General features: G+C 39.8%; 1 protein-coding gene across 1 annotated transcript in view; it reads right to left on the bottom strand.

Moving 5' to 3' along the window:
• LOC121954685 (serine/threonine-protein kinase 32C-like) overlaps window positions 1-22,567 on the bottom strand; it is a 92,572-nt gene that overhangs the window by 34,649 nt on the left and 35,356 nt on the right. Inside the window, 1 exon segment of the mRNA XM_042502350.1 lies at window positions 726-877. Within this exon segment, the coding sequence (XP_042358284.1) occupies window positions 726-877 (152 nt within the window).

The following is a 22,567-nucleotide window of genomic DNA, read 5'->3' as shown; positions in this document are numbered from 1 at the left end:
AGTGGAGTGGCTTCTCCAGCAGGCAAAAATATCCCATAGATTAAACTTCATACAATCATTCACAACTTGATGAGGGAGCGAGCTTGATTTTTGTCTTGGCTCATCTGCTCACTATCTGCACGTAATCAATCCATCATGCAATGCGTGAATAACAAAGTATTCTGCCGGCGATTGCTCAGAGAAGATAGGCACGTGCAAGATCATTCTACCAATTACAGACGAGTAAAGTGCTTTGTGTAATATGCCGTGAATGCCGTGCCAGGTCCCCAATTACATTTAGAAATGTGTTCCACTCGGAGATGAGCGTTGAATAATGAAAGCAGCCTCAATTCACCCACATATCAGACTCAAGGGAAGAGTAAGGTCATTTCAAACCACAGTAATTATCAAAAGTGTGCTTCATGGGCTCAGAGTCAAAATTAATATCCCTAAAATATCGCTGCTGTTTTAAATTGTTTCTTAAATTAATAGCCGTTGGTTTCAAGCCTTAACGAAACTAACAAAACTTTTTTTCCACACACTTTGCCAAATGCAGAGAATAAAGTGCATGCAACACAAGGAGCACAATATTCACCACATCTATTTTAGGGCTGCAACAGATTTCAGAGTGAGCATGCACTTGTCTGTTGGGAGGGTAAATATACAAGATGCACAGACAGACAAAGCAGGCGAGCAACACACGCAGTGCAGACCACATTGAAAGTGTAAAAACATAGGATAGTCACCAGAGATTTACTAAAAAAACATGTTCAATTTCCTGTAGGATCTCAAGCTCTCTAAAGACGTTTCGGACCTCATCTCTCTCTATGCACTGCTGTTTGTTCATGTACTTCATGGCGTACATCTTCTCCGTGTCCCTCTTTTGCACAATGCATACCTGCAGGAAGCCAGGACAAAAGGGAGACAGAGAGGGGGAGGGGAGGAGAAAAGAGAGAAAGACAGAATTAACCACATAAGTACAAGATCAACATATAATCAGACAGTTTGCATACAATATGTGCACAGGAATTTTTAAAATAACAACAGTTCTCATTGCAGAACTGTATTGGCAGGAAGAAAGAATTACATCACCGCGAAAAGTGTCGGAGCCAAATTTCAGCTCCACAAATGCGGCCACGCTGCTATGCAAATGAAATATGTTTTCAAAATAGCCCACAGCATCTATCAGCTGTTGATTAATGCCACTGTTGAAATAGATGCCCTATTCCGTGTGATGCCGACACGCTGAGCTACTCTAATGAACTTCATTTTCAAGCACACAAGTTTGTGGCAAAAACCACTTCCAAACAAAGTACCTCATTATTTATTTATCACAAGTTTTGTGGGTTTTGTCAGGAAGTGGCTGTGAAAGGTCAGAGGCGGGACAAGACTCCTGAGAGGTCAGAGTCATTACAGGAACATTACTGTGGCAACCAAGCGATCATTAAACAGATCATGTGTCAACTGCAAATCCTGTCTTGCAGACAAATAAGGTCATAAATCTTCACTTGTTATGTTTTTATTATGTTTTACATTAAGATCAGATACTAAAGCATTTTCAGTTCCTCAATGCTAAAATGAAATGGACACTGTTAAGTTTGGATCTTAATATCAAACTCATACGCCAAATGTACGTTGAGAGAGTCATTGTTGCTACAACGGGATTGCTTGCATGGTCAGCAAGGAGAGGAGGATGTAATACAGCAACCAATAACTCTCTCAGCATTCACTGCATATGGTATGTGTGTACTGTAATAAAATAGACTTTAAAAAATCAGAAGCTATCCTTTACTGTGGCTTTACAGCAGTCTCCAAAGGGTGGTAAGAGCTTATTTGCATGACTGTTGAGAAGGGATACCACCAACGCTCAATGCTGTCAGTAAAATGCCTAAGTGGGCCACAGGGAAAACGCACATTTACACTGGCTTCAAATGACAAACAAGATGCACAAAAATATTATGCTTTAAAACATTTTTTTGACCTGATTTCTTCAATATCAAGAACCCTGGTTTGCTTAATTTGGGAAAGGGATTAAGAGAAATGTGCATGTTATCATGTAGTGGAAATACTGAAACTTGATATTTCACCAACGCTGTGGTTGATGTGTGGCTAAGTTTAGTCACAAAAACCACTTGGTTATGGTAAGGAAAAGATCATGTTTGGGCTTAGAAACAATTTTGGAAGCACAATCCTGACAGGAACAGCAGTCTCAAGGGAAGAAACTACTGATGAGTTGCTACAAAAAACCCATGCTTGGATCCTAAAAAGACAAGGGAAACACACTGATGGGTGTTTACCAAAGCAAGTTTGGAGCCTAAAAAACCCAATAGAAACACAATGATGGGTCGATAAAAAACACCCAATTTTGAAGCCTTAAAATAAATGAAAACACACTGACTGGTTGCTACAAAACTAACAGAAGTCTGAAGTGGTCTGCAGCTTGGCAGGCGTCTTGTCTAAGTGACACGCCATCCACCATCCCCTCCACTTCCAGATGACGAGTTCAGCTTAAATATTAAGTCACTTCAGAAACACTGACATGAAACGAAATGTGCAAATGTAATATATTCATCACCCATGTTTGGAGCCTGAACCCCAGCAGAAACGCACTGACAGGTTGCTACAAAACACCCACATTTGGAGCCTAAAAACACAATGGAAACAAAGAAAGTGGGTCAATACAAAACACCCGTATTTGTACCCTAAAAAGCAGATGGCAACGTATCTATAGGTCGCTGAAAAACACCTTTAATGGGCACCTAAAAAACACACTGATGGGTTGCTACAAAACTAACAGAAGTCTGAAGTGGTCTGCAGCTTGGCAGGCGTATTGTCTAAGTGACACGCCATCCACCATCCCCTCCACTTCCAGATGACGAGTTCAGCTTAAATATTAAGTCACTTCAGAAACACTGACATGAAACGAAATGTGCAAATGTAACATATTCATGCTTTGCAGAAATGTACAATGCCAACATTTCCCTCTAGCGACTCAGCTGCAATATTCCTGTGGACTATTATAACAGCGTGCATGACAAAGACTTGGGTATAAAAGTATCACTGTGGCAGCAGTGCAGCAGGAAACATCATTACTCATCCTTGTAATACACTTGAAATATGCCAGCCTTGGTTAAAAGCTCTGGGAGGGGGTCGGGTTGGAATCTGATTACCAACCACCTGCAAGTAAGCGCACTCTCTGATTTAATTTCTCCCAGCAACCCGGCTTCTTGTGTCCGTGTAAACACAGTGACTATGAAACCCTCGCAAAAGACAGGAAGTTCACATCATTATTCACTGTCAAAGTACTTGAGGAATAAATCCTAAGCAGCTGTTTTGGCCCTAAAAAGTGTCTCCCAGTGCCCCGAGTGTAGCACTTGACCATCCTGTGAAGCATTAAAAGCTAAACAGCCCCCTGCTATTTCTGGTATAGACAGAAGGCCTTAGCTGGATTGAATTGTCCACCAAGGCACAGGTCTCCTCATTACAGTCTGGGCCAGACAGATGGCTGTTTTACACAGCACTCTGGCCCTGATGCACTGCAAAAAACACTCATCTCGGCTAGTCATTTACTCATTTTTGCAGTCTTTAAGTCTCACAAAAGAGAGGAAAAATGCAGATGGGGAGAAACATCTCCTTTGCCTCCATGCAGGAGGCTGTTCATTGTGCAGATACACAGTTTTTATCATTTTTCATTTTGAAATTAGTTACTTTGAAGTTGCGTGCTATATTCAAATTACCTCTGCATTACAAATCATAAAGATTAATAAAATCTGGAAATGCTTTGGTGACATAGATTTCCCATAGCACTGATGGATTTTATTCACTTGATTGAACGAGGGGGGAAAAAAGATTTTAAGAATGAACACCAAAGTAAATGAGGTGTTAAAATGAACATTTTCCATGTGGTGACAGGAGGAAATCTATTACTGTGTAAAACACCATCTCTTTAATTGTGCTCATGGTTTCCCCTCAAGCACAGAGCTCAAATGAGTGCCAGTTCTGACTCGGCTGTCTCTCCTGTTTCCTCCGTCTGGATCTCCTCCAAGCACATGATTCCCCCTACTTCTGTCACTTTCATTAGCTCAGCACCACTGAAATTCATCAGACCTGTTCCTCCTCTTTCATAAGGTGTCAGATTACACTGAGTTTCTATTAGCTTTACAGTTTTGTGATAACTGCAGAGCAAACCAGATCGAAATTAGGAGTGATTGGTGCCTTTCAACCAGTTAGACTACACCAGCTTCTTGTTTCTTTCTAGCATTAGTCTATTTTATCACCTGGCAACAGTTGCTAGATTTGATCAGTTTCAGCAACCTAATTAAGCTAACATTACTTTATGAATTGGCTGAAAACACTGATCAACTGTGTAGCTTATACTCACTGTATGTGTTTTCAAGCAGAAAGTTTTGTACTTTTAAATGGTTCCAGTGAAAATGGCTTTTAGGATAAGAACTGGCACACATAACTCTAGCTCATGTAACATTGCTGGGGTTGTCGCCATGTAATCCCATGTCCAATTAAAAACAGAGCAGAGCTGCTAACCAGGGTTGGAAGTTAGAATGAGACATTAGCCAAATGCTGGTAAAATATGCAAGGAGCTGCCAAATTCGCTTTACTCGACAGCCAAAACACAGTGGTAATCTTTGGTAGATTTTGGAATTCACCAGCCGGCAGGTGAACAAAAAATTTAATTTTCAGCCCTGCTGCTAAAGTGAGCTTAACTTTGATAACTACACAGTGGATGTGTGAGCCATAGAAAGAACTTTTTTAATGTAGCCCCTGGGAGAACTGGGTACAAGCAAAGTGGGACTATGTTCATTTGTACTAAAGTTTCTAAGTGGTGCATGAAGCCTAAAAGTTTGACTTTGCAGGTACAATATTACCTGGATCTTCCATATCATTGGGCCCAAAGGACAAGCTTACTACATACTTTCGCAAGCAGAGCAGCTAACTTCCTGTTTAGTCCTCTGGTAACTTTGGATGGGGATATAATGATTTAAAGAGTAACTAAACCCCCCATGTGAAAAAAGTTTTGTAAAAATGGGCAGGGCAGGGAGAGGGGCTAAGACATACACAGTGCAGCCTCTTGATCCACAGAACCTTCCTTTCCCTCTCACAAACATAAAGTAGTCGAATGGTGAGAGGGCAGTGATGGGGCGGTGATAGGGGGCCTGGTTGATGATGAAAGCAGGCTCCTGCTACCAGGATCAGCCAGTACCAAAATTCAATTGCAATAGCCAGGTTTCAACCTTTAGAGGGCAGTCACTGTGGATATTTATTCACGATATGTGGAATGTTAATAGTTTTAACACAAATGTCTAGAGTTGGACCTGAATCAATCACTTAACAAGATTACTAAATACACATATAAATATTGCTTTTCAACTGAAAAAAAGTGGGGGTTTAGTTACTCTCACATCAAGCGGCTCTTTTAGACCACAGACTTAGAAATTGAACCAAGTAAAAAATACCAAAAAAGTCTATAGGAGAAAAAAGGTTTTGGGGGGCCTAATGGCATCACATGACAGATCCCAAAGTTGTAATTCCACTGTTTAGCCATTGAGAAAATTGGCATCAAAGCGTAGTGCACTTCCTGATGTGATGTGTATACCTACAAAAAAATGTACTTAGTTATTGATGTGCTTTTTGGCCTTGGAGAAAACACTAGTTTACATCCTGTTGGTATTAAGCTAGGTAGCCAGACATACTATCAATACAGCATATAAACATTCTTTGATTTATTCCTTACACTTCTGCTTATTTAAGCATTGGTATCAGTAAATCTGTGAAGGCATTACTATCAATATTTTTGTCAATAGCAGTCACTACAGACTTTAATATCAAATGGTTTAAATACTGATAGGATGTTCCATGTCCCTATAATGAAATGATATGATTCTGGAGGAAAAGCAATACTTCTCAATTTTAAAATGTCCAATATCAGCAAAAAATTGCTTATTGCAAGTTTAAACGTTAAAATCCAGCTATTGGATTTCAAGTCTCCCTATCACTTCAACCATACCCCATACCTCCTTTTTAGACTTTTTTTTAGCCCTCAGCATGATAACATGCAGCTCCAGGCCCTCCCTTTTTCCATCTCCCTCGTTGAGCTCAGCACAGACCCAGTTTCTCTTTGCTCTTAGCCAGGCCAGTCTGTACCATCTGCACTGTGCTAGAAGGTAGACTAAATGAACTCTCTTTAAATCCTGCAAACAGGAATCCAAGAGGTTATCGCCACATTTTTATCCTCCTACTGTTAAGGCAAATAAGCCTCTTTCCCATATGCACCTCAACCCATTTATGCTCAAGCAATTTGCCGTGTCTGCATCATCTGGGAACAAGAAACAGAGCCACTTTTTAGAGACATTCACTGGCTAAAGAAAGACCTATTTTCGAGATCTTATTTATGGCTCTATTGGGAGCAAAGGCAGTATTATTCTCTGGTAGAGCATGCCAAAGGTCTCTTGCATTCAACCATTGCGCTGATCCCAAAAGACCTCTGCTGTACACAACATGCAACATCAAAATCTTGTGCAAGTGAGAAACAGCCATGTGTGGAAATTCAAGAGGTTTTCTATATGAGGCCTGTAAGTGATAGATTACCATGAGCTCTGAAATGCTGCACTCATGGTACAGCTCGCAGTGGACATTACATTTATTTTCTATTACTGGGACAGAACACAATTTTCTACGAGATATGATCTGTTAAGTTGAGAGCACTACTGAGGAAAGAGTTTCAAAAAATGGTCTCTGCTTCATTCTCCATTACTTCATGACCAATGGAAGCCAAATGTTCACTGTGGTGTATTATCTATTTAAAGCAAGCATGTAGTCGTAGCATACCGGGACGAATGGTATGAAATAAATCTGAAATCTTAAAGCCTAATTTAGAAATTGTTAATGATAATGTAAAGCATATGCATGTAGCAGTATTCATTAAGAATCATCCTTCAGCTTCCTTCATTCTTATTCTTTGAATTTTTTATGTGGCTTCATTCAAATACAGAATGTGCCCTGTATGGTGGCTCTTGAGGCCCAAGCTGCTGCTCCATTGCCTTTTTTTTTTTAAATTATGGGCCCATCTAGACCAAATGAAATTATTATTACAGGTCTTATTGGGGCAGCTATTCATATATTCATATCTGTGAGAAAGCCAAGATCCCATCATCTCATCCCAACAAGTCTGCATCTTTACAATCAGCATTTTTTTCTCACAAAGATTAAATTACGAGGGAAATCCATATATGTGAATGGTTTTCTTCAGACCATTATGTAAGGTTTTGATGTTTATGTGGGTGATTTGCTCAGATATGGTTGGTTTATATGAAGACATTGTCTGTCTTTTATATTTTACAGCTGTCCATGCTAGGAGGGCTGAACTGGCACTAGAGCTCCAACGTTGTTGCTGATCACTGTAAAAGGCTAATTTTTGACTGTGGTTACTCAAGATGAATATAATCATGGGCGTGGGAAGATGGATGCTGAACCACCTAGCAGCTAAACTTGGGGATAGATTTGTGGTAGCAGGAGTTAATAAATATTGTGGACAGGCTGGACAAGCTGAGAAAGAGCAGAAAATTACCAGAGAGTTTTGGGGCTGCTTTTTAGAACAATAAAATATCTTGGAAGGGAAGGACTTTCACTGCGGGAGTAAAGCCATCGGGATGGAGTTTTATGTTCGCTAATGATGGAGCGGCAGACAAGTGGGCCTATTATTATCCGCCCAGGGGACGTGAGTGGCCTAAGCGAACAGACAACTTGGTGTCCATTTCCATTTATAAGGAAAAATCATGGACATGTAATCTAGAGACAAATAATGATGGACCAAACATTCTTTGGACTGATGGAACTACGGAGGTACATAAGTACCTCTGAACTGAGCTGTCCTGTAGCTCCTCAGCCCAACTGCCAGAATAAAGGTTCAAATTGTATGTTTCTGCAAACCACAGATTCGTCAAAGTTGTACATTATTATGTTGCAGATATGTTGAAACTATACATTTCCTCACATTTTCACAATGTTGTGGTTTGGTGTAGGCACAAAATCATTGCCCTGATGTTGTATTCCTCTGGGCACAACGCAGTTTGTACTTACAGTTTACATCCATGAAAACATGGATGCTTTACACAAGTCTTTTCCCGCTGGCAGCACAGAAGATCTATACAATCAGCACAGTTTCAAGATTAATGTCACCAATTCAGTATCTGATGAAAAGTTTCCCCTTCTGTTCTTGAGATATGATGTTGAGTAATGGTCAGGAAAGTGTTTTTAGCAGAACACTGTGTCACAGTGAAGCAGACTTTTGACCTTTTGGATACTAAATGTCACCACTTCATCATTATGAAGTGTGACTATTTTTGACATTTGTGTGAAATTTCATCAAAATTAGCATATAAAAATTTGAGCAATGGCCTAAAGCATGCTTTGTGAGGTGCACAAGGTGACCTTTGACCACCAAACTCTAATTAGTTTCTTCATAAACCCAGATGGACGTTTGTACCAAATTTGAAAAAATACCTTCGCTGCATTCCTGAAATGTCACATTCAATAGAATGAGACAGAAGAGGTGAAAGTGACTTTGACCTTTGATCTATGACCACCAGCATCTAATCAGTTTATCATTGAGTCCAAGTGGATGTTTGTGCCAAATTTGAAAAATTCCCTCACAATGATATGATATCACGTTCACAAGAATGGGATGTTTGTACGTACGTATGTACGTACAACCACACACACGCATGTGCATACCTATGGACAGATGGATGGATGGACAACCCAAAGACATAATGTCTCTCTGGCCCCGGCTATTGCTGGTATAGAGGCATAAAAACGCTTGAAAAATATGTTTTGGCTGAAAATACTCGCTTTTGGTGGCACAATCATGCCTGGAAGTGCCACCGATTTCTCAAACAGCTAGTATTGTTGTTTATTGGTCTGCAGCTTAAAAACACTGTTTGAGGAAAAATATGTTCCAGAGACCATGAACACAGATTTAGACATGAATTGATAGCCAGCCAACAGGTGAATATTTTTTAGCTGAAGTGTTGATTTTTTTCCGTTCTGAAATACTTCCACGACCCCTCAAAACTCTGGGCATATCCCTTAGTTCTAGTTTATCTCAATAAGTTGCTTACTGTTTGCTGTCAGATTTAACACATTAAAACTTCTGTTCATCTTGAATGGATTCCTAGTTTTTATGTTTATATAGATTTCTGTGTTGACCATATTCTCTGCTGCTATTGTAAGTACAGAACATTGCATTATATGCAGCTATTTTTAGGTTTTCTTTATTAAGGAGACCAATATTTGTGGCTGGTGTAATGTAAAAACCAACAGCTTCTCAACCAATCAGATATTATGCTGTCAGTCATCTACCAGCAGCCCCATCTTATCTGGAATCCCCAGGAGCTGGTCAGAGGAGTGAAATTATGACTTTTTAAAAGGATTTATTCATATATTCATTGGGTATATTAGCAATTCAATGCATTAAAGCAGTTTAGCATGGAGCAGAAGAAAGCAACAATTTTGAGGCCAGAGGTGTGAGGCTGAATGTTTTGCAATCTATTTGCATATGAATGGAGACATTTTCACCTAGATTGAAATCCGCCGAGATGGAAGATTCCAGCTTTCTCTGCGACGTGCTGGCTGAAAACCGAGGTACCGGCAGAGTGATGGCTTCTGAGACCAATTCTCTCCCAGCAGTAATGGACACTAAACTGTTTCTAATTAATTCTGTAACATTATCTCTAAAATGCTAATGGTCAGCATGAGCCAACCTACTATTACACTGCAGGCGAGGTTTGCATTGTGAAATTCTAATTTAGGTACACCTGCTATTTAGATCGCCTCTGAATATTTGTCAGAGAGAAAGGTCATTTTGTTTTCAAACAGGCAGGGTGGAGGCGAGGGCGAGGCTGAGGATGGTGCCAAATTTCTTCGCTGGCTGGCTGAGTGTGCATCTGGGAAAGAGTTGGCAAAAAAAATTGGCACATTCACCGGGCCAGGCTTGAGCCTCAAGCCAGCACGAGTTATCCAACAAAAGGAACTCATGGTGCTGTCCACTGGAGAATTTGGCTTGAAATCTTTGCAAACAAAGTGTTTCTTTACACCATAATACATTAATGACTAAATAAGTAGCAATAAAAAACATCTTGCATATGATTTATTTAAGGTCCAATATCATTAAAGTCAGATTTCTGTCTCTCTTTTTATTATAATATTGGAAAGCTGCTAAATACTCATAATTCACAGGGAAATGCACACTGTCTGTATTCAGAAACTGTGCCTTTAAACAATCCGTCATGACGTCCATATATTCTGATGTCACAACTATACTATATAAAGTTAGAAACTGCCACTAAAGCATTTTTACAAACATTCCCTGGCTGCAATGATGGTGCAAAGACATGGAGAATACAGATGTGGAAGACCGGCAAACATTGAACCATCATAGCAGCCTTGGATTTTTCAGAAGGGGACTTAAAGAGACAGGCGCTTAAATGGAGCATTTTGAACAGACAATATGAGAAAAATCATGTCTTTTGAACATTAAAGCATGTTAACATGTTCTTTCAGATACGCCAAATCCAAGTACGGACCTGAAAATGGGCATAATATGGGCCCTTTAAGAGTTTAACACTCAAAAACCTGTCATATCTGCTTCATCTAGATGGGGGTAAAAAGCCTATTTGTTGGGAACCATTTTCAACCACTAATTTAATGTGCTAGTGGGTATTTACTGCACAAGACAGTGTATGCGGGTCGGAATCAAAACACTACCTGTTTTCATGGTAATGAAGGAACATGTTGCCCAGTGCAACAGCGTGGCTCATTAATGCGTTTTTAAAGTTTTCGGATACACAGAACATTTTTGTTAGTAGAATACAGTCATCCCTGGGTTTAGTCTTCTCATGGAATTTGTTAACAAATAGAAAAATATATCACTTGAACTTTTCTGTGCTGCTTTCACTTCTATTGTTTGCCATTTGTATTCAAACAGGGGCCTTGTTTGAGGAGCAACACTGAATGTACACCGTTGTTTCGACCAGCTGTATTTACATACAGCGTGTGAGAAGAACGTTGCGGTCACGGTTCAGGTGACAATGAATTCAGCACTGCAGCTGTCACGCTGCTCTCCTCCCATGCAACAGGGAACTTGAATGGTGTTGCGGTTAATGAGCAAATACAATTGACGGAGGAAAAAACAGGCCATTCTCATTGGCTGTGTCCAGCTTATGCTTGGCTCCAGGTTCCACGTCTCCAAGCAGCCGGAAGGACAACAGCGTTGGCCCTGGGTGAGATGCTGTCACATCGTTAGCTGTAATCTCTGACCGCCAGCTGCACATAGCACCTGTTTATCTCTCCTAAAAAGAGCTTTTTGGAGGTGGCCAGGAACACACACATACACAGAGTACACATATCGTAGGGACCTATCGATTTCTCTGTGGACAGTGTCAGAGATGCACAGTCATTTGATGTGGAGGAATTCAAAGGCGAAGAAGAAGCATGTGAACGAACGCTACAGATGAGAGCGCCTGTCCGTCTCATCCCCAAAGACAGGCTGCCCAAGGAAACCCTCTTTTGCATCACATCCTTTGCATCCAATGCTGACTTTTAATAGTTTTGAGCTCTGAAGCATGAAAGTAACTTTGTTTTTCTGCAGCACAATCATTATTTAATCAGCGCTAAGAAAGGAGAACGGCACTAATAACGAGGAGCTCGGCAGGCTATTTCCTGGAGTTAATCTCCACAGGGTCAGCCGGGGGCGCCTGGCAGCCACAGAAACACGTTCCCGTGATTGAACAACACATTAAAAGATCCACCATTCTAAATAAAGCCACCACAGTTATTCACCCATATGTTCTGAAAACTTTTGAAGATCTCTAATGAGGCAACACGAGCAGCAATTACAGAATAACAATGGCTGGTCCTCCTTGGCTTGTGATGAGAGCAGCTACTTGTAAACTCAGGTTTAAAAAAAACCCAACAGTCATCGATCTTAAAAAAGTAACAGTAATTTATAAATAATTGAGGATTTCATATTTAACGGATGATTAGAAACTGCACAGTAAACAATGCAGTGCAGTGCATGCATACAGTAATGGAAAGGGTAATGATTACCACTGTAGCACTTGAAGTAGTACAGCATATTTGATGAAGTTGATGTAATTGCATATACTGTAAATAGTCTTGAGTACTATATATTTTATATTTTGTTAGATTTGTTTATTTTTAAATTTCTGTTTGAGCTGCTGTGGCAAATTGATGAATGAATTTCCCTGGTGTGGGATCAATAAAGTTTTATCTTATCTTATTTTATCTTATGATTCTTGCACTTTTGGGGTTGAATGAACTTGAGAAAAAGAAAAAGAGCAATACAGGAGCTATATTAGTTTCCAAACATTTTGAAATGTATATAAAACCATGACATAAAATCATGCGGCAACCTGTGGAGCTGAAGCAAACTGCCGTTCCTCTAATGGCCACTTGAGGCTGTCACCACAAGAGAGTCAATTCCCATGGACCCCTATGTTAAAATCACCAACTTTTCAGCATAAATAAACATGCTTACAGCGGGGTGCAAAAAAAACAAAAAGCGGTTTTGGTCTCTATAACTACTTTCAACATTTGGTGGTGAATTTTAATAGAACTCATATATTTAAATGTTATTAAGGATTAAAATTATGTAGAATTAAAAGCACAGCCACTTGGACAGGTGGGTGCCGCGCATTGACAAATCGCTACTATGATAACAACAAAAAGCCTGCAGTGCATTTTCAAAACTGAACTACAATATGAATTTAGTCTATTTCCAATAAATTACACTGTATACATTTCACAGTTTAAACATGATGTCACCATCATCTTGAACGACTACTAACAAGCCCTGTCTTTGCACTTCTTAATATGTATATTAGATATGGCTGCTTTATCAAGTGATTGATTGATGTGATTGATTACCAAGCCATAAAACATTTGCTCCAGTAAACATGGTTGCAGACCTAAAAAGGCAGAAGACAGAAATATTTTTTGTAATATAGGTGCACAGCAATACAGTCATGTTTAACTGTTTAGTAAAGTCTCGTATGTAGTTTTAATCGAAAATACATTTATGATGGCAAATGGGCTTTTCTGGTCTTGAAAGACTGAATTTTTTGCCATGAGACTTGTTGAAAATTGGCCCATGGCTCCTTATATATTTTTCTGTGCGTGGCCCACAATCAAAAGAGTTTTGCCACCCTGCCCTAAAGAGTGCTTCAAAAGTCCACAAGCCAGATGGTGATGCCCGTCACAGTGACTACCTCCATTACAATGTACAGTGCATGTATAGCCTATAATATCTCAAATAACAATAGCTGCTGTGAAGCACAAGTCTTCCAACATTTGCTGGGAAATTCTATTGATGGTTCAATGTGACTTGCTAGTATGACCTACAATATCTACTGATGATCATGAGACCAATTATATATTCCACTGAGATGCTCTCTGAGAAGCTTGAGCCTTTTTACCCCGTTGCCGGATGGGTGGATGAAGTTAATATTGGATAATGATTCCAGAGGGCCTTGAAGAATCTTATTTAGTTGGGGTAAAACAAACTGTTTTTGAAGGTGACCAGCACAACTGAAGCTTGCTGATAAAAAAAAAAAAAAAAAAAAAAAAACATGGTCCATTCGGTCACGCAGGTAATTCTTTAATTAAACCCAAGAGGTGCTTTCTTCTTCAGTTTCATTAAAACGTTCTCTGGACTCGAGGCACCAATAGTCCTACTACAAAAATAACTTTGGTGGTATTAAAAAGATGAACAGCTCTTCCAGTAGCCCTTTATTAACTGAGGGATAACAATTGAGTATTGTGCTGCCAGAGTTATGAAAGAAGAGGTGTGGAAAATATTGTAGCAGAGTTAAGACTGACAGGCCTACAGGCGAGAAAGAGCCTCAAACTACACTCATAATAAGAAAGCAGGAAGTTCATTATAAGCCTTTAATAGTGTGTTTCATCTATCACAGTTATTAAATCCCACCTAGCACTACAATGTCATGGCTTTTAAATACATATTTATGTATGAGGTAAAAGGTCAGTGCTTGTTGACAATTCAAAACATCATATAGAATAGCAAGTGAAACCAAAACATGGCGCAGCACTCCAACGGGGCACATGATGATTTTAGGAAGCATTACAAAATTATCTATGGCATCTAATAACAGAGCTGGGTACAAATACATTATTGTTATGGGAGTTCAAAGGTTGTATGGTTTTGGTTGTTGTTTTATCATGATATAGTTGTTTTAGTGGTTTACTATTCTTAAAAGTTGCATTAAAGGTAGGTATAAAAACCAGGGTAACTGACTGTTCTCTGACTGTTTTAGTTTCTTTGACTCTGACCTGTTCGGTTATCATACCAGCATTACTCATGAATTTCTGTCACGAAGTTTTATGTATTTAATATCCTCCGAAACTAAAATGACTCATACATCTCTAAAATACATCTCCATTATACAAATATTATAATTTAACAAAGATGGCTAAAAACAAACTGTAGAAAGTTCCTTATTTATTCCAAAGACTTTTTTTAAGCTTCACCATTTGTTAGATTAGAGTGCAGACTGCATTTAAGAAACTTTCTCTCTCATAAATGGGTATTTAATTACTATTATTTTATATGAACATCCTTTCAGTGTAAAACTAAACTGAAAATCTGAGTTCCTCATTAAAGCTGTGCTTGGTAACTTTTACAAATAAACAAAAAACTTTTGCAAATATTTACTGAAACTGGCACTGAATCCACACAGCAGTACATGAGACTGATTTTCTGTGTAAAAGGACAATCTTCTGCCTCCTCTGCCATCCATATTGCCTGTAATAGCATTAACGCAGCTGTCAATCATGTCAAGCTACTTGTGACCTGCAGTCCAACTGTCATCAAGATGAAAAAAAATAATCAAGATTCTGTTACTGCATTGCTTATTTCTAGCCTCAAATGTTTTCAGAAACATATTTAAGTGTACTGTTAGACTGTATACGAGAATTTTTGTGACCCTGCTGCTAAGTTTAAAAAAGTCAAGCCAAAACAATGCACTGCCCACCAGCTGGAACAAACTTTATTTTGGTAGAAAAGGAGGCAGGAGGCAAATCATTCTCATACCAACTCGTCAAGTATGACACACTAGGTATCCTGCATCTAATGTTGCCCTTCTGGGATGGTTTGTAAATTCATTGTGTCCTTTCATGCACTTCTGTTTGTGCTTGTTAGATTCATACAGTCTTTTTCAAAATCAAACATCAGGACAATGCCTAATATTTGCGTTTATTTCCTTCTGCACCGTTCATACAGGAAGCAAACAGCAGGCTCCCAGGTTAAAGTCCGTGGTTTGTTGGACCCATCCACCTTAATAGGGGCTTTCCAGCTCCTTTTATCCCGTCATTATCAGCAGCGTTTCTAATTGACAGTGTCAGGTGGCGTATTGTACTGCCGCAACTGGTGCCTTCCAGCTGCGTTATAATATGATGATGATCAGTGGTGAATCATACTGCAGCAACAGGTGCTATCCAGCTGACTGGTGGTGTATTATACCATTGCAAAAGGTGCCACCAAGCCACGTTTTAAACTGACGCTGCCCGGTGGTGTATCATACCGCAGCAAAATGTGACTTTTGGCATCCATGTCTGACACAGAAATCACTGATCAAGCAGTGATATTTGACAATTAGGAAATTAGAGCAGGCTGGAGGAGGAATGTGTTTTTTTTTCTTTTTCACAGGTTATCTATCTCATGTACTACTGTGTGGATGTAGACAGTTTCAACAAATATGACAAAACCTTTGTTTTTTTTTAAGTTACCAACTATTGCTTCAATGCTCTCAGTGTCAAAAACTTGGTTGTAGACAAGTATTCATATTTTACAGATGACATTTTGGCTTTTCACAGTAGGAAAAGTGCAGGTGAAAATGATGAAATGAATGATGACGGAATTCCACTTCAGTTTCAGGATCCAGTATTGTGCATGCTGGTTACGGAGCTAATGGTAATGCCATGAGTTACACCGTTGCTTTTCCTTTTATCACAAGTCAAAATATCTAATGTGAAAAAGTCCTTTGTCTTTGCAGTATAAAGTGCCACAGCATATTTAGTCCCAATTAAACAGTGATTGTGAAATAAAAAGGTTGACACAAGGTCTTGGGACGGACTCTCTTACCACTCTGCCACCTTCATGTGGTGTCAGGTAGTACGTTGATATATCTTTCTGGGAATCATACTCCTATCCTGTCCTTGTGTGCCCGGCCTCTGCGAGGACAAATCTCAACAAATAAAAAAAAAAAAGCCCAAATTCACTTTCTGCTACTCTAAATCTTTAATATGCTGAGAAACAGTGATCTAGATCTAGGTCTGCACCCCAGACCTCTGCCTCCGCCTCCAGCTCTTCTCCATCCACCCAGACCTCCATCTGGTTAATCTCAATGTTATTCTCTCCTTAAACACATGCATGTTTTAAATGCTTATTAGCTTAACATATTGCATGGTCACTAAAAAGCTCTCTCATGTTGTGCTTTAAAGTAGAGTGTCACTGTTAAATCTCAGGGATGGCTGCATGTTGTTTACTTTCACATACCCCTTTCCTTCTTACTCGTCGTCACCTCTGCTGTTCTGCTATAGTTAGCAGTCCTATCAATTGTTGTCAGAAGGTCTAAAGCTCCTGGGACAACAAGGCATGCAGAGAGGAGAAAAGGGTTGGGGTGTTAAATTTAGTGGACTCAGTCAGGAAGCTGCAGATTCTCTGTTTTCTAGGTCAGGTAAGTGCCAAGTCGGCCAGAAGCCTCTGACTGAGACACATGGGGAAACACGAACAGATAGAAGACCACTGCCTGAAGGGGAGAAAAGAGGGAAGGAGGGAGGACAGCTTATGTCTCTCCTGTTAAGTTCAGCAGAAATATACTGTACATTAATTGCTGACATTCATCATTCCTTCAGATTAACTTTCAGCTTGCGTTTGTTGTCGGTAAAGTAACACTTGGCCAGCAGTGATTGAGAAAAGGTTCAGTAAGGCTTAGTCCACAAGTACATGGGTATATTTGAAAACTTTTTTCTATGCGTATTGACATTTTATTCACACGCAAACTGCATTTTAGGTCACTGAAACTGACCTTTTGTAAAACTATTAGGGTAAAGATGTTCAGAGACTTTTCAGTATCAAAATGCAGACAGGGACAATTGAGTTTTTGGCTTGAGTGTGCACCCTTATCTTCTAGGTGATGCATCACAAGTGAGGCGAGACGTGGCCAAAATAGTGCTGGTTCCAACTGCTATCATTTACATGTTTATACAAAAATGTACAGTTGCTCTTTCACTATACTGAGGAACCACATAGCTTTCAGTTTTTGTTTTTTTTATGCTTCTGATTGGCCAACACCTTCTTCTTTATATAAGTGGCCAACATGGCTTTATGTTTAGGGTTATCGTTGCATGTTGGTATGGTCAACACGCTCTCATCCCAAGTCATCACAATTTGCTGCTTTACAGTAGACTTCTACGTCTACATATTACGCTTTAGGTATCCTTCAGTGTCTGCTGTTGATGTCAACAAATGCACATGGTGTGATGACGCTGCATGTGATTATGTTAACAAATCACAACCACATTGCAACCAATGCCAGGACGTCAACCAACGCATATGCTGGCACGGATGGTTGGGGTTAGGGAAAAGGGCATATGGTAAGGTGTAGAAAAAAACATCACATTCAGACGGGAAGCAAACAGTCTACTCCCACGTCAAAGTCTGGGGTTTGTTTGATCCATCCGCTGCCCCTCCAGCCCACCCATTAGGGTACTTTGTCCTCATTACGTCGTCACTGGCACTGTTTCAACCTGATGCCGTCCAGCGGCATTTAATGCGGAGGTTCCATCTGGCTGCGTTCTCACCTGACGCCAACAATTTATGTATCATGCTGCCACATCTGATAAAGTATAACACTGTGAATGGTTCCGTCCTGCTGCATTCACAGCTGACGCCGTCCAGCAGCATATCTTTCAGATGTAAAAGGTGGCATTTGGCATTGGGATTTTACACCAAAAGCACTGCGAAAGTGGCGGAATTTGATGACTTCAGAATGAGAACGGGCTGGTTTGGCATATGAGCTCTGATCCTCCATATCAATATATCAATGTCCATATCAACTGGGCCCAACCTAAACTGCTGGGTTCAGGCCAGGCTGTGATTTCTCAAAATCCACTTAGGCTGGAATCAGCTTGGATTCATGACAATTTCCAGTTTTTTTTTTTTTTTTGCTTTTTTTTTAATGCATATGTTATAGTCAGTGTAATACCATGAATACTGTATAGGCTATGTTTCCATCAACCAATTATAACTAATGAAACGTTGGGATTTAGAATTAGATTTAAACTGACAAAACATTAGAATTAAAAGGGTCATTTGCTCACATATCGAACACGCACTCCAGTGCATCGCACAGGAGATGCATGATGTTGGCACTACTCATTGGTGCATCGGACTGGAGGAAAAACAAAAGACAGAGTGGGAGAGAAATTCAAGTTCAATCAGGCTCAGGTCAGGCTTGGACAACAAAAATGTGGGCTGGATTTTTTTGGGCCAAATCAAAGCTCTGGTTTGGCATGCTCTTGTGTTTTGTATTTACATTTGGATGAAGATTTTTTTTAAAACAGTACTTTTTTTTTTTTCTTGAGAAGGTTGAATTAAAAAACCCTGTTTTCAAAAATACCGATGTAAGTGTGGACTACGTCTAAGTACAGGATAACCTAAAAACATGCAAACACGCACACTCGCTCGCGCACACATACACACTCTTGCCAATGCTGCATTTGGGCAGGAGTGCTTTGAGAGAGGCAAGCGAGGCAAACACACTTTCAGGGTCTGATGAACATGTCATCCTGGGAGAAGAAGGAATAATTTGCTCTTTCATTTGGTTCATTCGCTGGATGTCTTCTGCTCCACAGCGGCTGCTCTCAGCCTGCAGGAAATGAAAGGGTTTTACTGAGCCCGGCCGTCCCTTTGCACAGCTCCAGGATGCACTATTACAGCAGGCATGACCACTGATAAGCACAGTCATGGATCAGACTTTTTTGACACTGAGCAAAGTGAAGCTGTGCAGTGCATCAGAAAAAGGATGAGAATCATCTCAAGGACAGATAAATACAAATTACATTACATTATATTCAGACACGCAATGCAAGCACGTCAGGACCTCACACAGACATTCCTCTAACAGCCTGAGAGTGCTTCAGTCTTTGAAGCAGCATCCACTGAAAATCGCTGAACATTATACAGGGATTTGGTGTCACTAAGAGAAAAGCCAAAACAGTCTGAGTGATGGCTCCATATTTGAGCATTTTAAATCAAATAAAAAACTGATAGTAATGATGCACTACATCCACTTGTTCTCTCCCATTACCGATTCCGAAGCCAATAAAAAATGTAAAATCTGTAATTCTGTAGTTCAGCAAGCCGAGATGCCACCGAAATGTTTGAAAGTATGGTGGAAATCTTTGTATTCAATCGGTACACTCTTCACTATTATTCCATAACTGACTTTCAGTTTAAACTCTCTCAGTCAACTTGATCTGTGTTTTGACTGCCTTCCTCCCATTTGGAGCTATATGTAGGGTGGCAAAAAAATAAAATGTTGTTGAAATGATCTTGTAGTGATATTTACCAGTAGCCTGACTTAATGCTGACTTGTTAGACATGTCCTTATATAGCAATGTTTCCTCTGCACTCCTAAATCCTACCCGCCGCTCCTTCAAATGTCGTTTTTTTTTTGTTTTTTTTAAAATTGCAAATACACCACCGCCGCATCACAGCACAGTCCTGCACTGCGTTGGGTGTCGCGAGTGCTGAGGCAGATAACTATCTTGCTCCATATCTACTCTTTGGGGTAGAAACCACCGCCCCCTCCCACCCCCCAGCAAAACTAATTGGTGGCGACGTTAATTAGCTACTCGCATCCAGGCATCAGGTCGGAGAGTCAGAGGAGTGTCGGCTTGAAAATAGCGTGCAACTTACTGGAGAAAAGGTAGACTTATTAGCTTAAGAAAACTTATAATAGATTTTATTAGTTAAATAAACATTCGCAAAATATTGATGGCCAGCTAAGGTTACGTAGCTTAAGTTAATTGGGCCCGGTGCCAACTCAACTCAGTGTCGCTAACGTGAGTAAACTAATTGATAGCATTAAGCGATATACACGCCATGATGTAACTGCTGACTGCATTTTCAGATGAGCTTGTTCAAATATTTTTCAAAGAAGAGAAAGACACCTGATGAGGATGGCGCTAGTCAGGTATCATTAGCCTTTTTACTGACTCAAATTATGATGGTTAGGTAAAAAATTATGTTCACACTTGTAATCAAATGTGACGTGAGTGTAAATTCTCTAACGTGAATGTTTTATGTAATCGTATAAGACAAGTAACAGACAGGGAGGAGCAGTGGAACAAAGTGAAGGAGAGCAGAGTACAGGAGGGGGAGTGCCGAGTGAAGGAGCGGGAGAGCAAAGTGATGGTGCAGGAGAGAGAGATGAGAGGAGAGGAGAGAAACATAAAGGGAAACACAGGCTATCAGGCTGGGACCCTAAATGGAAAAAATTGAAAAAAATAAAAAAAATGTAAAAAAAAATATTGTTTCTATTTGTAGGTGAAGACTGACTTGAGAAACAGGCTGCAAGGTGATCCCCCTGCAGCCTGTTTCTCAAGTCAGATGCTGCTGAGCATCAGCGGGCCACCTCTTGGGGAATTTCCGTACAACAGAGCCTTAGAGCTGTTCTACAAAAAACCAAGAAAAATCCATTGTTCTGAGCCTGGGTGCAAACTTTGCCACTGATTACAGCCCCATCAAGAAATTATTATTTATTGTTTTTATTATTTTATTGTTGAATTTTTGTTATTATTTTTTATTTTTACATTCAGCCTTTAAAAAGCGTCATTTGTTTACGCCGCCACGGCTCCCCGGAGAGCCTGCCCCCGCTGCTGAAAAAAATCCTAGAGGAAACACTGTATAGAGTGTTTTTAAATTATATATACTATGTGTATAATGTTGCAGTTATTGCCAAATTGTGGGACTGTGGCACTGATTGTGATTTCAGGTCTCTGATTGGCCTCTACTGAGTGTGTTTAATTATATATATATTTTTAAACGTTCTTTGCTCTTTGACTCAACCTAATTGAGGTCTGATGACTGAAATGTTTGCTTTGTTTGCTTAATAATAAAGTTTATTGCAAGTAATATGACAGTGTGCAGGAAATTTTTTCTTTTTTTTTTTAATGAGAGAGGAGGGAGAGTAGTAGAAGTAGACTTACGGATAGTACTGTATTGCAGTCCACAACAAAAGGGAAAAACTTTCACATGATTGAACTGATGTAAAAAACCCCAAAGTGGCCCCCTGGGAATAAAACACAAATTGCAGAAAATTGTTCGAGCTTACCTCGAGCGTGTGCTTGCCTCCAGTTTATATAAAACACACAAAAAAGTCTTTGAAGTCACCCGTGTATGAAGGTGGAAAAATATAAGGACGGCATAATGAGGATTACATGCATCACAGGATGTAAAGGAGACTTAAGATGCACAAAAAGTGCCTGAGGCTTATCTCAAGCATATTCTCTTTAGGTTTACTGGGGGTGTTAGATGTGTGACTGCATGTTTCATTAAAGGTGGGATGTCTCATACATACTCATCAACTTGACAACCTTTTTCTGTATCACCATGATGGTGAGACACTGATACTGCATAATGTATCATGTTCTCTTTCAAAATCAAAGCAAAGTAGGAATTGGTGAGGGATAAAACTGACCATTAAAATGACTGACACGCTGCCCGCTAGCTTGATCCTTGGTCTTGTTAACTATTTGACATGGTGTTTTAGTTGATGTTTGACAGCTCTTTCCATTTTATGTTTGGACGTTTGATTCCCAGAGCTCTCTGTAAAAGGGAATGTCACTCAGTTCACCCTTCATATACCTGAGGGACAGACCGCAACCCCCGGCATACATATTTGCTCCGTTAAAGGTATGAGCACTTTGGCTTTCACAGCTGATTGACTCGCTAGGCCCTGCCCCCATTAGTTACTGCTGAGCTTTCAGTTCTTGCACAGTATACAGGTCGAGGGTGGGAGATTTGCCACTCATAACTCTTACCCATTTTTTTACCTGAGTCTTTGATTTCAAACACAGAAAGACAAGAGCAGCTTTTTGTTTGTAGCTGGCAACAGTCAATTTTTCCAGTTGAAATGACTTCCTGAACTAGATGTAGATTTTATCAGCTGTAGCTATAGGAGATATAGGAGCTAACTTTAGCTACTAGTTGAAAACCAACCAACTGATTGAATTTTGCTTTTTTTTTATGTTGACTCATGTCAAAATGAGAGCCCTACAGAAAGATCTTGGCCTTATCTGACTTTTGACTCTTTTTTTACACAAATTTTCAGGTCATCTTTTTTGTACTTTTTACTATTTTTTGTGCAAAGTCTTGGTCATTTCCTTTTGCATTGTTCATTGTCTTTTTCCCATCTTTTGTCAAAAAATAGAAAAGAAAAAAACAAGCCAATTTGCTCAGGTTTCAAAGGGT

Source organism: Plectropomus leopardus, chromosome 15 (assembly GCF_008729295.1).
Source record: "Plectropomus leopardus isolate mb chromosome 15, YSFRI_Pleo_2.0, whole genome shotgun sequence".
Taxonomy (NCBI): Eukaryota; Metazoa; Chordata; class Actinopteri; order Perciformes; family Serranidae; genus Plectropomus; species Plectropomus leopardus.
Note: the sequence above shows the minus strand (reverse complement) of the source record. Positions and strands in the feature narration are given on the sequence as shown.